This window comes from Heloderma suspectum, chromosome 1, assembly GCF_057233095.1.
Source record: "Heloderma suspectum isolate Gila_16-S chromosome 1, 16-S_ref, whole genome shotgun sequence".
Taxonomy (NCBI): Eukaryota; Metazoa; Chordata; class Lepidosauria; order Squamata; family Helodermatidae; genus Heloderma; species Heloderma suspectum.
Genome location: NC_139458.1, coordinates 205,283,720 through 205,307,063, shown reverse-complemented (window position 1 = coordinate 205,307,063; position 23,344 = coordinate 205,283,720). Strand labels below are relative to the sequence as shown.

Genomic DNA, 23,344 nt, shown 5'->3' with positions numbered 1-23,344 from the left:
TTTGCTCAGTTTCCCCCAGCCCTGTTGTGCTTCACTAGCTAGCACTTGCGGAGGCTGGAGAAGTTATGAGCACAATTACATCATGCCTTACTTCTTGTACTAGCGGCTACTGGAAAAACATGGAGAGAATGCCGAGACCGCTGTTTTCAGTGGCCCCTATGCATTCGGCAAATGGGTGGTATAGAAATGTAATAAATAAATAAATCTGGTTTGGCCCTCAGCATCTCACTAAACGGAATAGTGTTCCATCTTCATTCAGAGCTCAGCATAACCTTTTAGATAAAGAGCTTTTCCCCAGATGCTGCCTTCCCCAACATGGAGCCCGCCAGAACACAACTCCCATCAGCCCCACCTAGCATGGACAATGGTCAGGGATGATGGGAAATGTAGTCCAACACATCTGGAGGGCGCTGGGATGTAGCCCCATTATCCCTGGTGTAGCCCCATTCAAATCATATGCCAGAGCCTGGCCATCCGTTGTGGAGAGGAAGGTAGGGATTAAATCAAGGCTTCTGCTCTCCCCTCTCAAACAGATGCAAACTGATGACCTGTGCATTCAGCTCAGTTGCTGGAGCATGCCAGAAACCCCATGCACAGTATCAGGTGTGTGTGCATGTGTGGTTCCTCATTCTGGTAGGAATACTCCCACAGTAGCTACACCAGGGCAAAAATATTTGGGGGACATTTTAAATGACTCTTGCTGGGTCAGATTAAAAAAACCACAGACACACAATATAAAAACTTGTCATATATTTTATAAAATTATCTAGCTCTGTTTCTAAGCTACCAGGAAGAGGGTCTTTTCTGCTGTGGCACCCTGGCTGTAGAATGAGCTCCCTAGAGAGATTCGTCTGGCGCCTCTATTGTCCTCTTTTAGGTGCCAGGTGAAGACCTTTTTATTTTTCCAGCATTTTAGCAGTTTAGCATTATAATCTTTTAACTTTACTGTTTAAATCTGTTACTGTATTTTAAATCTCTGCATTGCTGCTAGGTTTTATTCTGGTTATATTTTTATACTGTAGTTTTGAGCTTTTAAATTTTTCCTTTTTTTTTGTTCTGTACTTTGTGGTTTTAATTTTTGTGAACCTCCCAGAGTGTTTCGGCTATTGGGCAGTATAGAAATATAATAAATAAATAAGCTCATAATGTTATTTCCTCCTCTGATTGCATCAAATCCTTTTTGGACTTGGTCATTTGTGGCTTTCCTAACATGATGATCTGTTATTTTATTATAGACAGCTAAAAGAAATAGAGGACAAAATTTTAGAAGTTCTGTCATCTTCTGAAGGAAATATTTTAGAGGATGAAACTGCTATCAAGATACTGTCTTCGTCTAAAGCTTTGGCTAACGAAATTTCAGAAAAGCAAGCTATAGCGGAAGAAACAGAAAAGAAAATAGATGCTACCCGAATGGGCTACCGTCCCATTGCAGTTCATTCATCGATTCTGTTTTTTTCAATTGCTGATCTGGCCAATATTGAGCCCATGTACCAGTATTCCCTCACATGGTTCATCAACCTTTTTATCATGTCGATAGATAATTCTGAGAAGTCAGAAATTTTACAAGACAGGTATATGAAAGACTTCGCTGTATTAATTTTGCTTTTAACATTTATTCAAGCTATGGCATATTCAGTTGATTTTTCTTTTTGTTACCTGCAGACGTTTTCTCAGTATACATTAAGTTTCTTATTCCCTTGAAAAATTCTGGATATGACCCAACCAAAGTTAGGTAGACTTGTTGATTTTAGTGGAATTTAAGCATATACTTAACTTTTCTATTGAAATCAATGGGATTTAGAGGTGCTTTATTTAATCTGTTTCCAGTACGCACAAGGATATATAAAGTGAGAAACAGCTCTAATATTCATGCTAATTCAATATCCACTGAGGCAAAATATTAAGTGCTTTGAAAGAGTACATATTTTTCTCCCTGAAGATCTATGAAAGAACACAATCTAGTACTTTCTTGGTAACATGTGTATGGAAGTGAATGGAAAACTCATAAGATTTTAGATAGAATCCCCCCCCCCCCGATTTCTTTCTTATTAAATTCAATATAAGGGATAAATCTCAAAACAGGCCCTAAACAACAAACATTGAGAAAATTAGGTAAGGCTAGCTTGACTAATTTCAGTATCTTCAGTTAATTGGACACAGCATTTAAGTTGACTTCACTGGAAACTCATTTAAAAAATAATGTGCTGTGAAAATTGAGTTCAGTGTCAGTTTTTATGTGATATTCATTTATAGCTCAAGAATGATAAATAATAAATGAGAGCTTGGAAGTCAAATCCACCCCCACCCTGCTGGCATGCTTTGTACTTTGTACTTTCTGGGTGCTTGCTTGTTTTTCGCCTGATGTTTGCCAGCCATTTGGAGCCATCAGCTAACATTTTACTTTGTTGACACTTTAGGCAGGCCAGCTGTGCTACTGGAGATGTTGACAGCTGTGAGATAAGAGCGCTGTTGTAATGTTCAGGGACCCCAGTTACTTTGCAAAGACATGGAGGGAATTGGGAAGATGTAATAACAGAAATGTGTCTTCAGATGGCAAATGTGCTACTGCCCAGTCCATAGTATGAAATAGTACCCTTCTAGTGTGCAGTACATCTGAAGCCCCCTATGCCTTGTGATGGTGGGTGGGTACAAGCAGGAGTATAGGCTTGAGTCTGTGTCATAGGCAAGCCCGTGGGCACTTGTGCCCTAGATGTGTCACATCAAACTCCTGTTGCCTTTGCCCCTTTAAGTGCCCATGATGTAGGTCAAGAATCCAGATGCAGTTTCAGAAGCCTTCTTTCCATGATAGGTAGAGGTGTGTGTGTGTGTGTGTGTGTGTGCGTGCACGTGCGCGCACGCATGTGTAATCCTGACCTTACATCGTCATGGATCTTCAGACTTGGGGGTGTCTCTTGGGGCTGTCTAATATAATATTAAAAGAGCCCCCACCCTGATGCTATACAGGCTGCAGAGAAGGTAAAAAGAAACTTACAGTCTAGCAAGTTAGAGAGTAGAGGAAAAGGGGTGTGAAAAGAAAGGATAAAGATATGACTTTCTAACATGTGCAGAATACAGTTTTGCCATGTTGTATTTCCTTGTGTGTCAGCAGGAAGTCAAAGTGCTGCTTATATTTCACTGCTGATGCATGCAGAGGAGCTTGTAAATGGCTGACAAGGATTTTTTTTTTTTAGTCAGGAGGTGAGATTAAAGCAGGTTACCAGCAAGATGTACCAGAGCACTCATGGGCTATGCCAGTTATCTCAGCTTCTCAGTCAGCAGAATGTTAGTATCTGTTAAAGCACTGACTTGATTCAACTGGTGACAATTGGTCCTCTCACGTGCATGAAGAACTGAAGGTGGAAAAGCCCCCTATATTAAATGTCCCCATTTAATATAGCAGAATGAGGAAGCAGTAAGATACCTGATTGTCCCAGTTCAGTACTAATGCTATGCATGTTTGCTGCTTAGGATGAAACTAATAAAGTAAATTCATTGGGTTGGATCCAGTTCTAGACATACTTAAAGTAGACCTATTGAAGTCACTGGGACTTAAATTATTCATGACTTTGGCTCTCCACCCTGTTCTCTCTTGCTAAAGCAGCCTTGGCAAATGTAGTTGATAACAAAGGTATACGTCTGTTAGTAAGAGTCTGGACAGTAGGTGAACAACAGGATCTTGCACCAGAAGCAGTATTTCTGCCAAGTCAACAAGGAGGTTATGTGCAAGTTGTGGACCCATCATTCCTGCAAAAAGGATGTCATCTCCAGGAAACTGTTAACCTTCCTGAACTGTTTGGCATTCTTCTACTAGAGCTGAGTGCAAATACAGGAGCTATACAAGTAAGTAAGCTCCTAGACAGTGAGCGAACAGGGAGAGAAAACAGGAGTTTGCCAGGGGAGTTTGGCAGGGGAGGTCAAGGGGGAGGCCCCTAACATTTTAAAAAAACTTTTTTAAAAATTTCTTTTTCTTGTAACACACACTTCCATACCAGTGGGACCCTGTTGTTAACAATGAATAGAGGACAAATCCACACTATTGTACGCTATTCCAGTACAATCAGAAAGCTAGGGATGTCAGAGAATTTCTCCACAAATCTCGGGGAGATTGGTGGAGAAATGGTCTGCCCCCCCCCCCCCCCCGGGACGGGACTTACCTTGCTCGAATGTCCCTGGCGGCGGTGGGTGCGGCGGCGGCGGCCGGTCTTCCAACTGGCTGCCACCGCCATTTCCAAGTAAAACAAACAAACAAACAAACGTGATAGGCTATGTAAAGATTTACGTAGCCTATCACGGCTAGATTTTTAAAAAACATCGTGATAGGCTATGTAAAGATTTATGTAGCCTATCACGGCTGACTGCAGGGACGCAAATGGCGGCGGCTATGGCCGCCGCCATTTGCGTCCCAGCAGGAGACGAGGTTTCGCGGCCGGAGGGATGGGGTGCCTCCCCCCTGGCCAGAATTTCGGCAGAGAGGGACAGGGCCCCTCCCCCCCAGCCAGAATTTCGGCGGGGAGGGATGGGGTGCCTCCCCCCCCAGCCAGAATTTTGGGGGGAGGGACGGAGCACCTCCCCCCCACCACGAAGCAAGCGTTGGGATCAGGTAAGGGACTTTCATCCATCCCTACAGAAAGCTAGAAACATAATGGGAATAGAGGCTATGGAAGGAAAAGACTCTTCAGTGGTGGTGACCTGGAAGGTCTGTGCAATGTTTGTTTTCTTGCCTGAGATCGACATGGCCTACACATGCAACCAGTGCAAGTTGATCGCGCTGTTGGAAGAAAAAGTAAGAGGACTGGAGCGGCGAATCCTCCAGGGAATAAGAGAACCCGAAGAGTTCTTGGACAGAATGGTGGAACTACAGCAGCAAAGTGAAAAACAGAAGCTAGAACAGCAACAGGAAACTGAGGCAGAAGAGGAAAAATGAAGTAGAGAATACTCCTTGGAAAAGGGTGACAGGAGCAGAAGAACTAGAAGCCACTGTACACCAGTGGAAGCGTTGGAACTATGGAACTGTTTCCAGGTACTTGAGAATGAGACTGGAGGACAGCCTGCAGAGGAAGAATTACAGGGGAACCTGCATGAGAGTGCGCAAGAGGGTGAAGGTCAGTCAAGCAGAAGTGATGAAACCAAGGCCTACAACAACAAGAAGAGAAGAGGAGGAGTAGTGGGCGACTCCTTACTGCATGGGATCGAAACCCAAGTATGTTGCGAAGACCCATGGACTGGCCAGGTATGCTGTCTCCCAGGAGGACAGATTAGAGATGTGACTGAAGGGTTGTCTACACTCATAAAGCCCAGTGACAGGTATCCCTTTCTTCTCATCCATGTGGGAAGAAATGATACCGCCAAGCAGAGCTACGAAGAAATCATATCGGACTTCGAAGCTTTGGGAAGAAAACTCAAGAACTTTGGGGCCCAGATAGTTTTCTCATTCATCCTTCCAGTAGTTAGAAGAGGGATAGAAGGGGAAAGAAAAATACTCCGAGTGAATGACTGGCTAGATTTGGATTCTGGGATCATGGGCTATACGTCCTGGAAGATGGATTGTTGACAAGGGATGGGTTGCACCTCACAAAGGCTGGGAAGAATGTATTTGGCCACAGCATGAAGAACTTAATCAGGAGGGCTTTAAACTGAATCCTATAGGGGAGGGAGACGTAAAGTTGAGGGGACAATGGACAAAGGCTCATGCACTGCAACGGAGAGAACAGCTCTAATAGTGCCTAATAGTGCCTAATAATAGTATTCAGGAACATGTAGCAAGAAAGCCAGACTATAAAGCATATGGTCTTCAATGTCTATACACTAAATGCCCAGAGTATGGGAAACAAACAGAATGAACTTGAACTCTTAATACAGGAGGGAAATTATGACTTGATAGGTATAACTGAGACTTGGAGGGATGACTCCCATGACCGGAATACAGCAATTGAAGGATATAACTTGTTCAAAAAGAACAAGAGGAACAGAAAGGTAGGTGGAGTTGCACTATAGGTTAAAAATACTTATCTCTGCACAGAAATACAGGAGGATGAGCTTGGTAGCCCCATCAAGAGCATCTGGGTTAAAATAAATGGAGCAAACAATAAAAGGAACATGGTGGTTGGAGTCTACTACCAGCCACCCAATCAAGGAGAAGTCGAGGATAAAACTTTTGAAAAGCAAACTGCCAATGTTTCAAGGAAGCATGATGTAGTAGTAATAGGGGACTTTAATTTCCCCAATATTTATGGAAGACAAATTCTGCAAAACAGGGCCCCTCCAGGAAATTCCTGACTTGTGTTGCTGATACCTTCCTCCTACAGAAAGTAGAGGAGGGAACTAGAGGATCAGCTATCCTTGACTTGATCCTAACCAACAGAGATGACTTAGTGGATAAAGTAGCAGTTACGGGAACTCTGGGGGAAAGCGACCATGTTATACTTGAGTTCTAGTTTCTAAGGGAAGCAAAAGCCGAGTGTAGCCAAACACTTACCCTGGATTTTAGGAAAGCCAATTTTAATAAACTCAGAACAATGATCAGTAAGGTCCCATGGCAAGCGACTCTTAACGAGAAAAGGAGTCCTGATGGGTGGGAGTTTTTAAAACAGGAAATTCTAAAGGCACAATTACAAACAATTCCAACAAGAAAAAAAGGCGGAAGACAACAGATGAAGCCAATGTGGCTTCACAAAAAGCTTAGAAATGACCTGAAACAAAAAAGGACACATATAGGAAGTAGAAAGAAGGCCAAGCAACAAAGGAAGTGTGCAGGCAGGTAGCACAGAATTGCAGGGATGGCGTCAGGAAGGCTAAAGCTGAGAACGAGCTGAGGTTAGCGAGGGATGCTAAAAGCAACAAAAAGCTTTCTTCAGCTATGTGCATAGTAAAAGACAGAGGAAAGAAATGGTGGTTCAACTATTAAATAAGGATGGCAAAATGATGACAAAGACAAGGCAGAAGTGCTCAGTTCCTACTTTGGCTCAGTCTTCTCTGAAAAGAGGGTCTATGACCCCCCCTGGCAGAGGCGAAGCACAGGCTGAAAGGGTAGGATTGCAGCTTGAGATCAATAGGCATCTGGTCAAGGAACACCTAATTACTTTGAATGAGTTCAAATCTCCAGAGCCAGATGAACTGCATCCTAGAGTCATAAAGGAACTGGCAGAAGAACTCTCAGAACCGCTGTCTATTCTCTTTGAGCAATCATGGAGGACGGGTGAAGTGCCAGATGACTGGAGGAGGGCTAATGTTGTCCCTATCTTCAAAACGGGCAAAAAAAGAGGAACCTGGGAACAGACCAGTCAGTCTGACATCAATCCCTGGGAAAATTCTGGAGCAGATCATAAAGCAATCCATCTGTAAGCACCTTGAAAACAATGCAGTGATCACTCGAAGCCAACATGGATTTGTCAAGAACAAGTCCTGCCAGACGAATCTGATCTCATTTTTTGATCAGGTAACCTCCCTTGTGGACCATGGGGATGCTGTGGACATGATATACCCTGACTTCAGCAACGCTTTCGACAAAGTGCCCCATGATATCCTGATGAGCAAACTAGCTCAAAGTGGGCTAGATGAAACAACGATCCAGTGGATCCACAGTTGGCTACAGGATCGGACTCAAAGAGTGCTTATCAATGGGATCTTCTCAAACTGGGGAGACGTAACGAGTGGGGTATTGCAGGGCTCAGTCCTGGGCCCAGTGCTCTTCAACATTTTTATGAATGACTTGGATGAGGAGGTACAGGGAATGCTGATCAAATTTGCAGATGACACAAAATTGGGTGGGATAGCTGATACCCCAGAAGAGAGAAACAAAATTCAAAGTGATTTTGATAGGCTGGAGTGCTGGGCGGAAAACAACATAATGAAATTTAACAGGGATAACTGCCAAGTTCTGCACCTAGGAAAAAGAAACCAAATGCACAGTTACAAGATGGGGGATACTTGGCTCAACAATACTACAAGCGAGAAGGATCTTGGCATTGTTGTAGATCACAAGCTGAATGTGAGCCAACAATGTGATGTGGCTGCAAAAAAGGCAAATGCTATTTTGGGCTGCATTAATAGACGTATAGCTTCCAAATCACATGAAGTACTAGTTCCCCTCTACTCAGCAGTGATTAGGCCTCATCTGGAGTACTGTGTCCAGTTCAGGGCGCCACACTTTAAGAAGGATGCAGACAAACTGGAAAGGGTTCAGAAGAGGGCAACGAGGATGATCAGGGGACCGGAAATAAAGCCCTATGAAGAGAGACTGAAAGAACTGGCCATGTTTAGCCTTGAGAAGAGAAGACTGAGGGGAGATATGATAGCGCTCTTCAAGTACTTGAAAGGTTGCCACAGAGAGGAAGGCCAGGATCTCTTCTCGATCATCCCAGAATGCAGGACACGGAATAATGGGCTCAAATTACAGGAAGCCAGATTCCGGCTGAACATCAGGAAAAACATCCTGACAGAGCAATACGACAATGGAACCAATTCCCTAGGGAGGTGGTGGGCTCTCCCACACTGGAGGCATTCAAGACGCAGCTGGACAGCCATCTGTCAGGGATGCTCTGACTTGGATTCCTGCATTGAGCAGGAGGTTGGACTCGATGGTTTTATAGGCCCCTTCCAATGTTACTATTCTATGATTCTATGTAATGGCCTCCTGAAATTCTCCACCCTGTTTGTCGGCATATAAATTGGGGGGACTATGTCATTGAATTTCTCCAGGCCAGGGGTGGGGGGGATTCTCCAGCTGTTTCTCAGGGGTGGGGCTCCAGATTAGCGCTGGCAATAGTACCACCTCTTTCTTTTTTCCTAAAGTTTTTTTCCTCCTTTTTGCTGCCGTTGCATGTGGAAGCAACAGCAACTGTGTAAGCAGCCTGGCCATCATTTGCATCCTCGACAGTGTCCCAGACTTAGCATTGTTCCAGGACATTGTGACATTGAGTGTGTGTGTGTGTGTGTGTGTGTGTGTATGGGGGGGTCGCAGCCAATCCTCCAAAATGGTGGAGAATATTCAGAGGACATTCTACAAAATGGTCTTATTTTTCTAGGGGGTAAGAAAAGGGGGACATCAGAAATGTTTTCAGAAAAATATCTTCTGAGGAATTTCAGCTCAGCCCTATTTCTGCTCAGAAATTGGTGTGCACAGTTAATGAGTATTCTTGATTGTTTGTGGGTAAATGGACCAGAACAACAGAAATGTAAGTGCTTTGTAATTGTGTTTATGAAGTGGCTAGCTTCAAAGTGAGATTAATTTGGGTTCCCCACCCCCACCCCTTTTCTTTTTATACTTGCAGGCTGAGGATTCTCAAAGATCACTTTACTTACTCCCTCTATGTCAATATCTGCCGTTCCCTCTTTGAAAAAGACAAGCTGCTCTTCTCCTTCTGCCTGAACGTCAACCTTTTGAAGCATGATAAACTGGTTAGTGCTGCTAGACAAATTACTGTGCGGCACTCCGCATATTAATCTATGAATCTCTTGGTGAGTCCCAAGATGGGACTCCCTGTTGTTCCTTCTTCTCTCTCTCCTTCATGGGAGCATTCTGCGCATACAGTCAGAGCTGGTGGTTTGGAGAGCAGCAGACATTCAAGCAGGCTAAAGGGGAGGGCAGCTCAGTCTGTGCCTGAGCAACAATTGCTCAGACCAGGGCCAACTCCAGATTTGAGGGGGGCCCAGGCAAGGGGGGCCCTTGTGTGCCCCCGGTCATTGCCCCCCCCCAGGTTGTGGGCTTACTTGCTAGCAGTGGCTGGGTCTGGGAAGTGGACTGCAACTTTAAATACCCACAATGCCCCAGTGAAATACTGCATTGGGTGGAATTCTATTGGCCCTCAGTGTCACCTGATCCCTGTAGATCATGGATGTGGATAGCTGCAGTACCACCCTCTGACAATCAGCAGCTTCTTCCTCTGGCAATCTGCATGTTGGCACAGGGATGGAGGGAGCAATCCTATGGCCGCTAGACAGCGGCTAGATGGCCATAGGATATCTTGTTTCCTGGAGAACCAACCTCCCCCCACTTCTGTGCTGCCTTGGAGGCAGTGGGAACAGCCCTGTCCTCCGCGCTCGCAAGAGGAGCGCGGAGTGTCCAAAAAGGGGTGTGTCTGGGGGCGTTCCAGGGCGGGGAGGGTGGAAATGCCTGTATGACACATCCAATGTGTCATACAGCAGCCTCCTCCCCTACTCAGCCCTCAGCTGTCTAGCCAAAAATGCAGGGCAGGAAAAGCATGGAGGGAATGATCCCCTCCGTGCTTCTCCTTCCCTGCACTGGATAGGCAGTCACCTCTGAGTTTGGAGGCGGATGCCTATCTGGATAGGATTGCACCCTAAGTTACCTAAGTCTCTTGCTAGATTACGGGGGGGGGGGGGATCTTCGCAACAACGGAATGAGAAGCGTGTTGGAGTATTACCTGGATTTTCAAGGGACACACAAAGCAAGATAAACCGAGTGTACTGTACCTTTCAAATCTGGTTTTCAGGGGTCACACAGCTCTTGAAAGGAACATACTTCTGGGTGGGGTGAGTGGGGGAATAGAACTGAACATCATCAAACTGGCAGGGGCTACTCAACCAATGAGAGAGGCTTGTTTCCCACCCCTGTCCATGCTCCCCCTTGCTACTACATTATTATGAATGGAGATCCACTAATTTTCCCTGTGTGTGCAGATTTTCCTGAAGAAGCCAAAATCCCCAGTTCTTGAGTGCAACATCTGAAGGTTACTCCTAAGAGCTTCCCCCCACCCCAATTTTGCCCCATTCCAGTACTCTGCCCTGGAGTTATTGCTTCCAACTCCCCCTTTCTACTTCTCCCAACTCACAAAGAGGAGCTCCCATAACCAGAAAGATCATTACTGTGATAAAGTAGAAAAGGGACTTTACATAACAGAGAAACGAAACTACAGAACATCAGAGAAGCACAACATCGCAATAGCGATTTAAGAAAGCATTGGAGAAGAGCGCTTTAGGGCGAGTTACTAAAGTTAGTATCTAACCCTTTCACTGCAGGAGACTGAGATTTATTTTTTACTTCTGAGTAAACATGCACAGATAGGGGTGGGGATATGTTAAAGGCTAAAAGCAGGCTACCTAAGGTGAATGAGTGTCCCCACTACTGCAGTAATGTGAGGGGTTGCTGCTGTGCTCCTGGGGATTTTCTCAATGGGAAAAACTACTTCCATTGGGGAAACAAGAGGGAATAGGGCATCCCACCACCTTGACCACATCACTGCCTGGTCACAGAGGCATGCACAGGATTTAATGAGGAGGGGACATGGCACCCTGTCGTAAAACCACCAGGGAGCTGCTTTCAGTAAAAAACGTCAGAGTAAAAAGAGTTCTAGAAAATGCGGCTTTTCAAGAGGGAAGCGGCTGGTTGGCAGCAGATTGGTGACAACACCATCTCTTGCAAAGGAATTCAGACTGCTCTAATTTTGCAGTAAATTGCTTGTGAAGGCAGGCCCCTGGTTTGGGACCCCTGGAAGCTTACAGATACACTTGCCTTGCTCATTCCTGTGTTGAAGGAGAAGCACTTTCTGGGTGCTAGGCAGCCAGCATGCCTTTCCTCTTCTTGCTGCTCAGGAATCAGAATATTATGTAAACAGGAAGAGGAGCTTCCTCTGCTGCAGTAGAAGTCTGTGTAAGGGAGGAGAAAACAAAAGTTCACCACATTAATATAAGAGATAATATGGTGTGTGTATGAGAGAAAGAGAGAGAGAGAGTACACAGGACTTTTTTGGTGTTGAGAGCTACAATGTTCATCAACACTTACCTGTTACAAGATAATCTGGCCTATGATATAGGGCAAAAGGTAGATTGGGACTGGCTGGTAAATGTCTTGGCGATTTGCAATAGATCACCAAGGATTTCTGACTCATAAATGTTTAAGTATAGCAACAATTCCCAGCTCCCTCACCCCCATTAAGCTGCTGAAAAAAACCACGAATGGATTTTTGCACGAAAGGACTGTGAGCTCATTTCTGGTACTGGAAACATATTCTTGGGCTGGGATGCACTCAGAGGTGCCCTATTCCTTACTTCTAAAACCTGATTCGCACATCACGGGCAATTCCCAAGAATTGGCAGGGGCGGCAGGAGTGAGGGAGCTCACTGCCTCCCAGCCACTCACCACTTCCTCTTTCAATTAATAACCCAGGAACACCTCATTCCTGGGTTGTTTTGTGACATGCAAACCCTGATACTCTGGGTTGTTTAGCTCCTAAACAGCTCGCTCATTCTGGCATGCTCACAAACAATCCGTGGTTAACAAACCGGGTGTATATCCACCCCTCTTTCTGAGTCAGTATTTTGCACATGGCTCCAGTTGGTGGATCTTGGGTTTCTAGGAAAAGAAAAAGTAGGTCCTGTAAGCTTGAACCCTTCCTGCCCGCCCCTGCTATAGGGTCCTACCAAGAAGTAGAGCTGCTTGTGTTGATAGAGTGTGGGTGGCATGAGGGGTGGTACATTTTCTCTGGTGTGGTAGCTGCCTTTGCATGTGCACTGGTGCCACGCACGAGCTGAGACCACCATATGACTTGTTGAGATAACACACACAGAATGTGGCCCAGACTGCTCTTCTACACACACCTGTGAGTGGGGTTGTTACAGGGCAATCTGGTCATCCTTCCATGCACCAGGAAGTGGCAGGAAGCCCCCCACCCTCCCAAGGAGGAGTCAAACAGGAGGTAGCCCTGCCTCCCAGCTTGTGGGAGGGGATATCCCAAAGGATACCGACTGCCCTCCTGCCTTCTTCAAGAACACTAATTTATGGTAGGTGCCCCGTCTTTGGAGCCATCGCAGGGGCATGTAGAAAACTGATCAGTGCCAGTGACAGCCATGTGACTTGGCTGGTGTCCTCTCCAGATTTGCGGGGGTGGGTGGGTGGGTGGAGTTGGGCAAGATGCACTTCGTGGAGCCCCCCCCCCCCCGAATGGACCTACCTTGTCACAGATGCACCACTGCTGCTGTCATCCCTGCTTGCCTTCTCCCTCTGGGTCAAGGCAAGTGGAGGCTCCTCCCCGCTCTAATCATTGTCTGCATGGCTTCCGAGGGTAGGGGAAGGGCAGCAACAGAGAGAGGCGGCGGCTCAGAGGGCTGTGGGGGTCAGCAATGGGCCCCCCACCAGAGTGTGGATCTTGGCAGATGTGCAACAGCATGGATCCCAGCCCTGTGCTTGGCTCTAATTACAGAGGGTCACTGTCATTTTGGAAACTTGTATCTTCATGTTCCAACATTCTTATGCTGGCATATTTTATTTTGTTTGCATTGCAGATAAACGAGGACCAGTGGAAGTTTTTGCTAACGGGAGGTATAGGTCTGGACAATCCCTATTCTAATCCCTGCCCCTGGCTTCCTCCAAAATCATGGGATGAATTCTGCCGCCTTGATGATTTGCCAGCCTTCAAAAGCATTCGGAAGGGGTTCATCCACTTGAAAGAAGGGTGGAAGTCAGTTTATGATAGTCTGGTATGTTGCCAATCCTTATTCATCCCTTTTTGCTAGCTGACCAAAGAGGGGTCCTTCTCTGTGGTAGCCCCCACTCTGTGGAATTCCCTCCCTAGGGAACTCCGCCATGCCCACTCTTTAATCAGCTTCCGCCACGCATTAAAAACGTGGTTATTCAGGCAGGCATTTGGGGTGGGTTAGGGTATTTTTAGAAATATGTTTTTATTGTAGAATTTTATTGTTTTGAGCTGTTTTATTATATACTTTGTACATTGCCCAGAGTGGATGGGTGACCAGCAGATGGGCGATTAATAAATTTAATAAATAAATCAAAGCAGAATCATAGGATAATAGGGTGGAAGGGACTTCAGAGATCATCTAGTCCAACCCTCTGCTCAATGCAAGCTCTGCAATGCAGGATGCAGCTATAGCATCCTTGACAGATGGACATCCAGTCTCTGGTTAAATACCTCCAGTGAAGGAAGAACCCACCATCTCCGGAGGCAATCTCTTTCACTGCTGAACAGTTCTCATTGTTAGGAAGTTTCTCCTAATGTTTAGCTGAAATTTGCTTCCTAGTAACTACCAACTATCAGTTCTAGATGAATAAACGTTCATCTCCGCTTCACTGTCAAAAGCCCAAGCATGTACAATTTTACATATTTTAGTTGTCTCATTATTATTATTGAATAACTACAGAATAATGAATATTCTGTCAAATGAAAATATAGCCCACACACCAATGGGACTCTCTGCTATTGCCACGAGGAGCTACTGGTTCTTAAAGCAACTGGAAACAAGCAGAAATGCTTGGTTCCAGAATGAGGCAGGACAGCAGAGCACGCAGAAGAGAATTCCACTGATCTGTCCTTATCTGGAAACGAGTGTTTCCACTTACATCTCAGGTTGTTTTAGGAAGCGCTAACTCCCATTGTGCTAGCCGTGGGTCCTGTGGGTGCAACAGAATTAGTGGAAGTGCAGCAGCAGCATTGGATACTGCCCTCTGGGATATTTGTTGGACTTCAGCAGCATCTTCTACTGGTTCCTGAAATGAGCTGTCCATGTAAGCCAGCATTTGACAACCCAGTAATATCAGAAGGGAAGATGTATTATAATTGCTCCCAGAAGACCAGTGCTGTTGCTCTCATTCTTTTGGTTTTGTTCCTCACTGTCTTTGAACAAGTCTTCCTGTACAAAACATCTTGGACTTTTAGGCTTCTTTATATTCAAAAAGTGTTAGCTATTGGAATATCCTGGCACTGAGTAAGCCAATTAGCACATTTAGTGTGATAAAAACACACACATACTTTTATTCTAATTCAAGCTACAGGAGATATAATTAAATCTAATTATGAATTGTAATTCAGCGGTTTATAGTTTCAAAGACCCTTTGAAATTTATTTGCTCCAGAATGGCCACTTTAAGGGCAATGAGAGAATATCAGAGGATGCTGAAGCATCCTCCTACTAGTTTTTGAATATTGCATTTGTGATACCTGATTTGCATTCATTTATTCTTTAGCGTAGAGACTGGCTTGTTTGTCTTCCATAGAATATGCTTGGAATAGGGGAGAGGAATTATGCCCCTTTGATTACCCATTGGTTATCTCACTAGTTAAACAAAGCATGTAAGTGGCAAATATTTAACCTACATATTTTTTGCTGCATGCTTACTTTAAGTTGTTCAGGCTTTTTCAGTGTCTACACATTACATGCAAACCAGAGAAACTCATGTGTAAAGAAAGAATAGAGGAGGAAGTGCTTAATCCTCCCCCCACCCACTGCAGGTTTCCAAATACACATTTTTCCTTCTTAAACACCCTTGCAATATTGTAGGGAGGGGGCTATTTGGTATGGGGAACAGGATGGCAGGAAGGGCTAAGTATCTTTGGGCTCCACCACACAGGCGGAGAATTCCACATCAATGCCGGTTCTTTCCCCATCCAGTATCATTGCAGGATTGGGTCGTTCTCATTAGATGGCTGTCCCCATCATGTTATTTTTCGTTTCTTTCCTTCTCTCAGAGGTGGTGATGCCACTCAGAGGCATCGCCACCTTTCCGCAAAAAAAGCAATACACATGCTTGGGGTGGAGTGGCTGCTCCTCCCTGGTTCCTGCGCCGTTCCCTCCCCTTCCAGATTACTGGTGGATGGGGAATGACATGCAGACAGCCCCCCCCCCCCCCGATCTCCCTGGCGCCCCGCCTCCCCGTTCAGTGTTTTTGACAATCTCCGCTGTTTACTCAGCCATTTACTCACTGGGAATGCACAGCAGGGGGCCTCCTGGCAAGTCGAAAGGCTGGCACACTACTCTGCCGACCTGCCACTCTGCTGCTGTGCTGCTTTGTTCAGAACGCTGCAGACCGAAAATGGCAAAGCCCCGAAGTGGGGCTGGCCTGGGAAGGCGACATGCCCCACAGCCCGTCATCACTGCCTTTGCCATCATGACCACATCCCCAACAACCCAAAACAACTGCTCACAGCCGCCAACACACAATGGTTCATTTGTGCTTGGGGAAAAATACACAGGGAGGTCATGGCGCTCCATTTGCGCATATTTGGAAAAACACATTTTTCTGTTTGCGGAAAACACGGCATAGGTGGGCGGAAATGGTGGGATAATGAGTGGACGTCTTGTAATGCACCCACACAATTTGATGAAGCTGAGCAAACTTACGTATGTGCTTGTTTGCAGGAACCCCATCATGAGGTATTTCCTGAGGAGTGGCAAGAGAAAGTGGAAGGTTTCCAGAGGATGCTCATCATTCGCTGCCTAAGACCTGACAAAGTAAGTGCGGTCTGCTGTAGGGCCCTCAGATACACTGAGTCATCAGAAGCTTTCCAGATTAAATGCTGTCTAATGCGTCTCCCTTAAATGGGTAGCTGGCCTTTTCCCCAGATCTGTGCTGAAGACAGTCTGATTTGAAGGTGGGTAGGATAGAGGCATCACGGCATGTGGTGTGTGTACAGTCATCTGTGCTAACACTTTACTTCAATTTACTTTTATTTGTATTATGAAAAAAATTAATACTTCTGCCTGTGCCTTTTTCTCTATTGTTATCCTGTAACGTTTTAGTTGTATATTAATGGCTATATTTGTTTTGTGAACCACCCAGCAAACCTGTAGTATGCAGCTGCAATACAAATTAAGTATATAGTGAGTGAGATAATCATTTCCAGCAATGCAGATGTTTAACCTCAGCCATTTTCTGGAGGTTCCGTTGTATGAGCAGTACAGCCCAGCTTCGGTGCAAGTTGACTTGGCTTTATTGCAAGGGTGGGCAGTCCTTTCAGCCGCAAGGGCCGCATGTGGTAGTGCCCCACCCCCCCCACGCACACAGGGGATCAGATTGCTCAAAGAGGCTAAAACTTCTTCCCCTGCAATCTGAAGTGGGGCTGCTGTTTCCCTGCCACTGTTAGCAGCAGGGAAACAGCTATCCCATCTGCATCACGGTCACTGAAGGAGAGGGAGGCTAAAGCATCTTCCCCTGCCCTAGTGACCTCAATTAGGATTGCTGTCCTGGTGCTGCCCATCAAAGTGCCAGAAGAGGGGTGGGTGAGACTTCCTGTGGCTTGCAGGCCACATTAAGAATGGCAGAGGGCTATGGGTTGCCTGTTCCTGCATTATCATCTCAGCTGAGATGAGGATTGTAACCCAATCTGCTACAGTCCCTTCCCCCTCCATTATCTGGTTGCCCCTCCATCATTGCATATCTTGAAATACCATCCATCTGCTATGGTGTTCCTGGAATCCACTATAGCAAGACCTGCTATGGTTTCCAGGCAATATCAACGTCAAGTTGTTTGTCAGTTTCACCTCACTTTTTCTTTTAAAACTATAGCAGAGTTAAAGCCAAACTTCTTCAGTGTTTTGTTTCCATTGGTTTCCCATGCCCACCTTTAAGCTGATTTATAATTTCAAAAAGATACTCTTATTGTATAGCATTACCTGAGTAGTTGATTTTGATTTTACTAGTGTCTCTACCTTGATTTTCACTGGGTTGGAACTGTTTTGCCGATATGGTTCTTTTTTTTAATACAGCATGCAGTTAGTTAATCTTGAAAAACCCTAAAAAGAAAACAAGAGAAACTGTAGCTAGACTGCAGAAGTGAAAAGGGGAAGCCTGTCAATTTTACTTAAAATAATCTAAATATATAGCATTGGTGCCCACATATTATGTTTCAGCCACAAAAGCATAGTTAAGTCTTCGTTGCCCTCAGCTCTGTAGGAATTCCTGCTACAGTTACAAGACAAAAAAAAGTGATGCACAATTCATAAGGAGTGTAGCGATTTCACTGCATTCTATCATATCCCTCCATGGAATAAGAACAGTGGCACGCTGTTAAATGGAAAGGAGTGGGCAGGCAGAGTCATCCTTGCTGAAGGTGATAGTCCATTATATTGAGACTATGTATTGCACAATTAGTACTGAATCAGGTGTAGTTATGACTGTACTTATGTGTCAGTGTAGAATTGATCAACTTCGGTGTCCATTTAAAAGAAGGTTCCCTTAGTTCTATCCAAAACTCTTTATTTAAAAATTCCATCCTTCTACCCCCCCGCCCCGAACATTTTGGTTCAATGGATTCCTTCCATTAAGTCAAGGTTGTTTTCTCCTCTGTTCCCTTTCTGATTTCATGCAGAACAAGCATTACACACAATACAATTCTAGCATCAGGAGTATAAACAGATAGCCCAAGTTTTCCTTCCATACCAAATTGCTGACTTAAGCAGGTATTACATCTCATGCCTTTGATCATGTTAAGGTCGTTGTACGCCAACGCTTCCGTTACTGTGTTTGTCAGGAGAACAGCCTCTCGTTGTGTCCATTTTTGGCCCATTCTCTTCTATTTGGTGGTTAGCACACCGTTCTCTTCTGCAGCAGGCAGGAGCGTCTGGGGCAGCTTGATCGATTCTACCATGTACTGGTACTTATTCACAAAATGATCCACAAGACGTTTCCTAGTTACGGCCACTTCTTTTTCAAAGGCATTTATTACACTCCAGCCAGTTTTGCACTTAAGAATCAAGTGAAGAATTTCATTTAGTTGTAAATATTAAAAGCTTAAGCATCATGAACAGCTGCAGTGGACGTTATAAGGTCTGGCAGGGGGGATTGGAAGTACAAGTGCCTTATGCTTCCTGTCCTCCGTGCTTCTATCACATCAGAAACAGAACTTTCACATGATCTCCCAGAACAATATGCACATACAGGGACAGCTTACACATCCCAAGGACTGGAGGAAAGATGTGGCAGCTGTGCTTTGGGGTAATACAGTGGAGCATGGGAAACAGAAAGCCCAAAGCAATGCTACTTCTTGATGAAAGATTTCCCCATCCACCCAACAGCACCCCAGTCTGATATGTTGACCGCTTTAGAAAAACAATAAGCATATTTATAAAGCCTGGCATATATTAGGAGCCCCATTATTTTACTATTACTTTGGGTGGTATGACCCTACGTCTCCTGAGGTCAATTACATTTCAAGTGTTTCCATCATTAACACCACTTCATTGTATCGCACTCAAAGAGATAGATCCTCTAGGCCTTTGCACCATCTCAAGTGGCAGGATTTTTCCCTTAATCCTTTCCCACCTAGTTTAATCACAATTATATGCATATATAAAATGTCAAGATTTACTCAAACTAGAGCCAAGCCAGAATTCATTTTGGTGTGATTTTCAGCTCGGGGGTGGGAGAAAGGGCTCTACAGATTTCAGCAGGGGGCAGTATTCTATATAATCTGGGGGTGGGGGAGATTAGTGGTTTTGATCTGGGGTGTGGGAGATTAGTGGTTTTAATTCCATTAGGAAGCAGAGTTGTTATTGACAGCTGCCATCTCCCACCTCCAGTACTCACATACAGCAGAACAACATTTCTAAAGATAGAGAACCACCCCTCACATCTGAAAATTCTGCCAAGCTTGTCCTCCCCATCTGAAAAAAACAGAACATTCTCCATCTCCAAATTAGGCAGTGAATTGGGTTGGGAGTGTCAGCACCAGCTTCAGATCACTTTCATTTAAGCCAAACCCCACAGAGATCAGTTCTGTTACTTACAAGGAAAATCCTGACCCTCTCCATGTCTAGTTCATAGTATTCCTCCACCGTCAGGTCATCAAAACTCTTCGAGAGGGACAAAAATCCACAAGAGTCCTTGCTGCGCTTAGAGTGTTCCAACCTGCAGTGGGAACAGGTCACTAATTAGATGCAGGATGAGCCCTTTGGGAGTACTAGGGAAGAGAGAAGGTGCTTTCTGATACATAGTTACAGTTTCAAGTGTCAGAGTTCTCAATGGGTATGGCGTGGGCAACTTGTGGCCTCCAGATGCTTTGGCCTACAACTTCCATCATCCCTCGCCAATGGCTATGCTAGTTTTATGTAGGCCAAAAATCTCATCCCATCCCAAGTTGCTCACCCCTCATGTAAAAGTTTATTATACAGTCTCTTCTGGCATAAGCCAGAAGCCTAAATAAGCAATAGGGAAATCTTGTGGTGGTTAGCGAATTCCTTTGTTAGGGAAACTACTGGTTAGCATTCCAGGATGGCTGGTTGAGGTTTCCTCAACGGGAGCTAAAGTTGTGATATTCATAAGTACAATAGGAAATTGCCTTATACCAGGGATGGGCAACTGCAGGGGGTCTGGGGACCATTTTGCTCTCCCTCAGACCCCCAGGCCACACCCCATCCATGGGCACCGATGATACTATTACTACTACTACTACTACTACTAAGGCATCTGTAGCAGCAATGGAGGGCCAAAACAATCACAATTAGCTTGTTTGCAAGCTAGTTTGGATCCTTCTGGTGCTGTGTAGCTGCTACAGATGCCATTTTTTTAAAAAACCCATCCCCCTTGATTCCGGGGGGTGGGGGGTTGTATGTGAGTTATGGGCTGTGTGTTGGCCACTCCTGCCTTAAGGAGTCAGACCATTGATTTGTCCCTCTCAGTATTGTCTACACTGCCAGGCAGCAGCTCTCCAGGGTTTCAGACAGGTGTCTTTGCCATCCCTTTGTGGAAATGCCACAGACTGAACCTGTGCTCTACCACCAAGATATGGTCCCCATCTATATTAGTTGGCAGATACCTATCAAAGCCTGGAGAAGGTGACCCACCACCTGAAGCCAAGGAGCAGGTGTGATGCAAGGTATAAGAGAAGAATGACAGCTTGGGACTCAGAGAGCTGAGTAGTGGTTGAAGGTACTTATATTTGTCAGGAAGGCATTGATCTAAATTGGTTATAGATCTTAAAATGAAAGTATGCACAGGGACCTGGTGGGTGGGAACACATTGTTGGCTGAAGGCACCTTTATGAGTGTGGGGGGGGGGTTTGATGTGGGGTAGTAGATCTGCTACTTTGTAGAGGGGTCTGCTCCTTGTTGCCTCTTATGCTATACTTGCGTATTTGTAAATAAAAGCAAATATTGCAGATTCGAAGAGACCTCACTGGAGACTTGTGGCAGTCTAAAGGAAACCAGCCTTCAGCAATGCTATCCCAGAACTCCTCACCACTCAAGGAAGTAGATTATTACACCAGTTGGTAGGAAAGATTCCTTGCATTTCCACCTCTCCAGCTGGAGTCTGACTCCACTCATCTGAGGATTGGCCTTTCTGGCTGGGGCTGATGGGAGTTGGAGTCAACATCTGGAAGGCCAGTCCTGTTATGTCTATTCTCCTTCCTTCTGACTTGCAACAAGGTATCCCCCCTTGCCATGCATGCTTTCATTTTAAGATCTATAACCAGTTTAGATCAATGTCTTCCTAACTCATCTAACTTGTAGTCTGATGGCGAAGATGTAGGCTAAACCAAGTTCAAAGTAAAGCAAGTCTTGTACAGATATATTTAGCTTAATATTTCAAGAGTCAGTTTTCAGTTGTGCAAGTGTCAGACCATACTTACCAGGGATCATGGTCTGGCTCCCAGCCCTCCAACTCTATCAAGCAAAAGAAACACTTTGCCACATCAGGTTCAGCCACATTTGGACAATGGATAAAGCCAGCACTGGCCATCTGCATGGTAAGGGGATAACCACACCTTGAAGACATAGGCAGAATGGATCTACTGTGCTGCATGGGATAATCCCTGCCATTCAGATCTTTCCCAGTACGTTGGGCTATTTGACCCATTTACTTGAATGCACCACCCTATAGACTCAGACAGCTCTTACAGTTCTTTAACATTTGCTTCCCCATGCTGAAAGGTAAACCCACAAACTTAGGGAAAGTTTCCATTTCTGCAAATCATACACAAAAGAAAATTAGGTGCTTTATCTTGTTAAGGCTCAGCAGCCATCTTGCATTAGAATTAAGCTCTGCTTATAAATTCTGATCTAGCTACCTCTAGCTTAGCTCAGTCACAGAAGCTTGTCTTGCTGACAGGATCCAAGATCCATCTGAGCAATCAAATTACATCTTTGAATGTTTACCTTAACTTGTAAGCTGAAGTAAAGTCTTGTAAGGAGCTTTGCTTCCATCTAGCACAGGAATGGGCAATTTGTGTCCCTCTAGACGTTTTCGCCTGCAACTCCCATGATCCCTCACTATTGGTTATGCTGGCTACAGCTGATGGGAGTTGTAGGCCAAAACATCTGAAGGGCCCCAAGTTGCCCACCACTGATAACAGCTCTTGGCAAGATTTATTTTACTTAGCTTGCAAGAGAGTTGTATTTCTTTAACCTTGCATTTTCAGTTTTTGCAAAGCTTATCTTAATTACAGCCAGCATTGCTTTGAAAGCCTCAGTGAAGGAAAGGGGAACAATAACAATAACAGGAGAGCAGACTTAAAAAGCAATATGGAAGTAAACCCGTCTTAAATTTAGAAGGCAATATGCAGCTTCAGACTTCTGCTTATGCAACAGGATTTCTCTTTCCCCTCCATCTCCCAGATCTGCTCTGGAGAGTCCCCCAATCCTCTGTAGCAGGTTTTGGGGCATAAGGAGGGTTGCAGGGAGGAGGGGGAATCAGTTCCACCAACAGTGTTGGTTCTGCTGGCAGGTAGTTGGACTTCATCCAGAAACCCTCTGTTCCAAGTAGGAAATTAGAATTACCACTTCCTGCCTAAGAGCATTCCAGGGCCATTAAAAGCTTACCTCAGTTTAGAGGTCCAGCAGTAGGTAAGAACTTCCCCTACAAAGTCTACCCATTGTGCAGTTCTTAGAAGTACAGGGACCTTGTCAGAAGAGGTAGCAACTCAACCTGGCATGGTTCTAGAACCTACAAGATTTCTAAGTAGCTAGGAAATAAAGCCTCAAGGTTTGGGGCAGGGGGAGGGAGAAAGGCATATTGCCAAGCTTTTGTATCTTTCCCCTGCAGGAATACTTCTAAAAAAAAAAAAGAGGAGGAAAACAAGGTTTTGAGAATAACATTTACCCTTTGTAAATTCAGTACATTTTAAGTAGTGGTCTTCAGAAACACACCCTTTTTAAGAATAGTCTAAAACATTATGTAAGCTAGAACTTTATGCACACTTAGGGTGCAACCCTATACATGTTCAGACAGAAAAAAGTCTGGCACCTCCAATCATTCCCCAGTATAGCTGGTGAATGTTGCAAGCTGTAGGCCTTTTTCTGTCTAAACATGCACAGAGTTGCACCCTTAGAATAAGCCCCCCCCCCACCACACACACACACACACACACACACACACACACAGAGTTTTTGAATAAACATGCATAGTCCACCAGCTAGTTCCTCATTTTTTCAAGATTTATCAGGGCAGCTTTCTAGACTTACATTTTCAGGTGTGCATTTGCACTTCTCCTTAAAAGGCCACTGTGTGAAGGTTTTCAAACGATTCTCATACTCATGCATGTCCCTAAATTCAAACAAGTTCTTGGAGGTTGAGTTGATCTCTCTTAGGAAAGCCTCCATTGAAGAAGCCAATTCTATGGCCTTCCTTCTCAACACCCTTTCCCCCCAGTCTCATGATCATC

At 44.9% G+C, this 23,344-nt stretch overlaps 2 protein-coding genes across 2 annotated transcripts in view; one reads left to right on the top strand and one right to left on the bottom strand.

Annotated features, from left to right (window-relative positions):
• Positions 1–23,344, top strand: part of DNAH7 (dynein axonemal heavy chain 7) — a 194,031-nt gene that overhangs the window by 147,764 nt on the left and 22,923 nt on the right. The window contains exons 51-54 of the mRNA XM_084806680.1: positions 1,236–1,571; positions 9,270–9,396; positions 13,240–13,434; positions 16,107–16,199. Coding sequence (XP_084662806.1) covers positions 1,236–1,571; positions 9,270–9,396; positions 13,240–13,434; positions 16,107–16,199 — 751 coding nt within the window. The remainder of the gene's footprint in view (positions 1–1,235; positions 1,572–9,269; positions 9,397–13,239; positions 13,435–16,106; positions 16,200–23,344) is intronic.
• Positions 18,260–23,282, bottom strand: LOC146358644 (baculoviral IAP repeat-containing protein 5.1-like). Its single transcript, XM_084816431.1, has 4 exons — positions 23,145–23,282; positions 21,314–21,423; positions 19,473–19,593; positions 18,260–18,430 (listed from the first exon to the last, which is right to left on the bottom strand). Exons 1-4 carry the CDS (start codon positions 23,280–23,282, stop codon positions 18,260–18,262), a joined length of 540 nt encoding a protein of 179 aa, XP_084672557.1.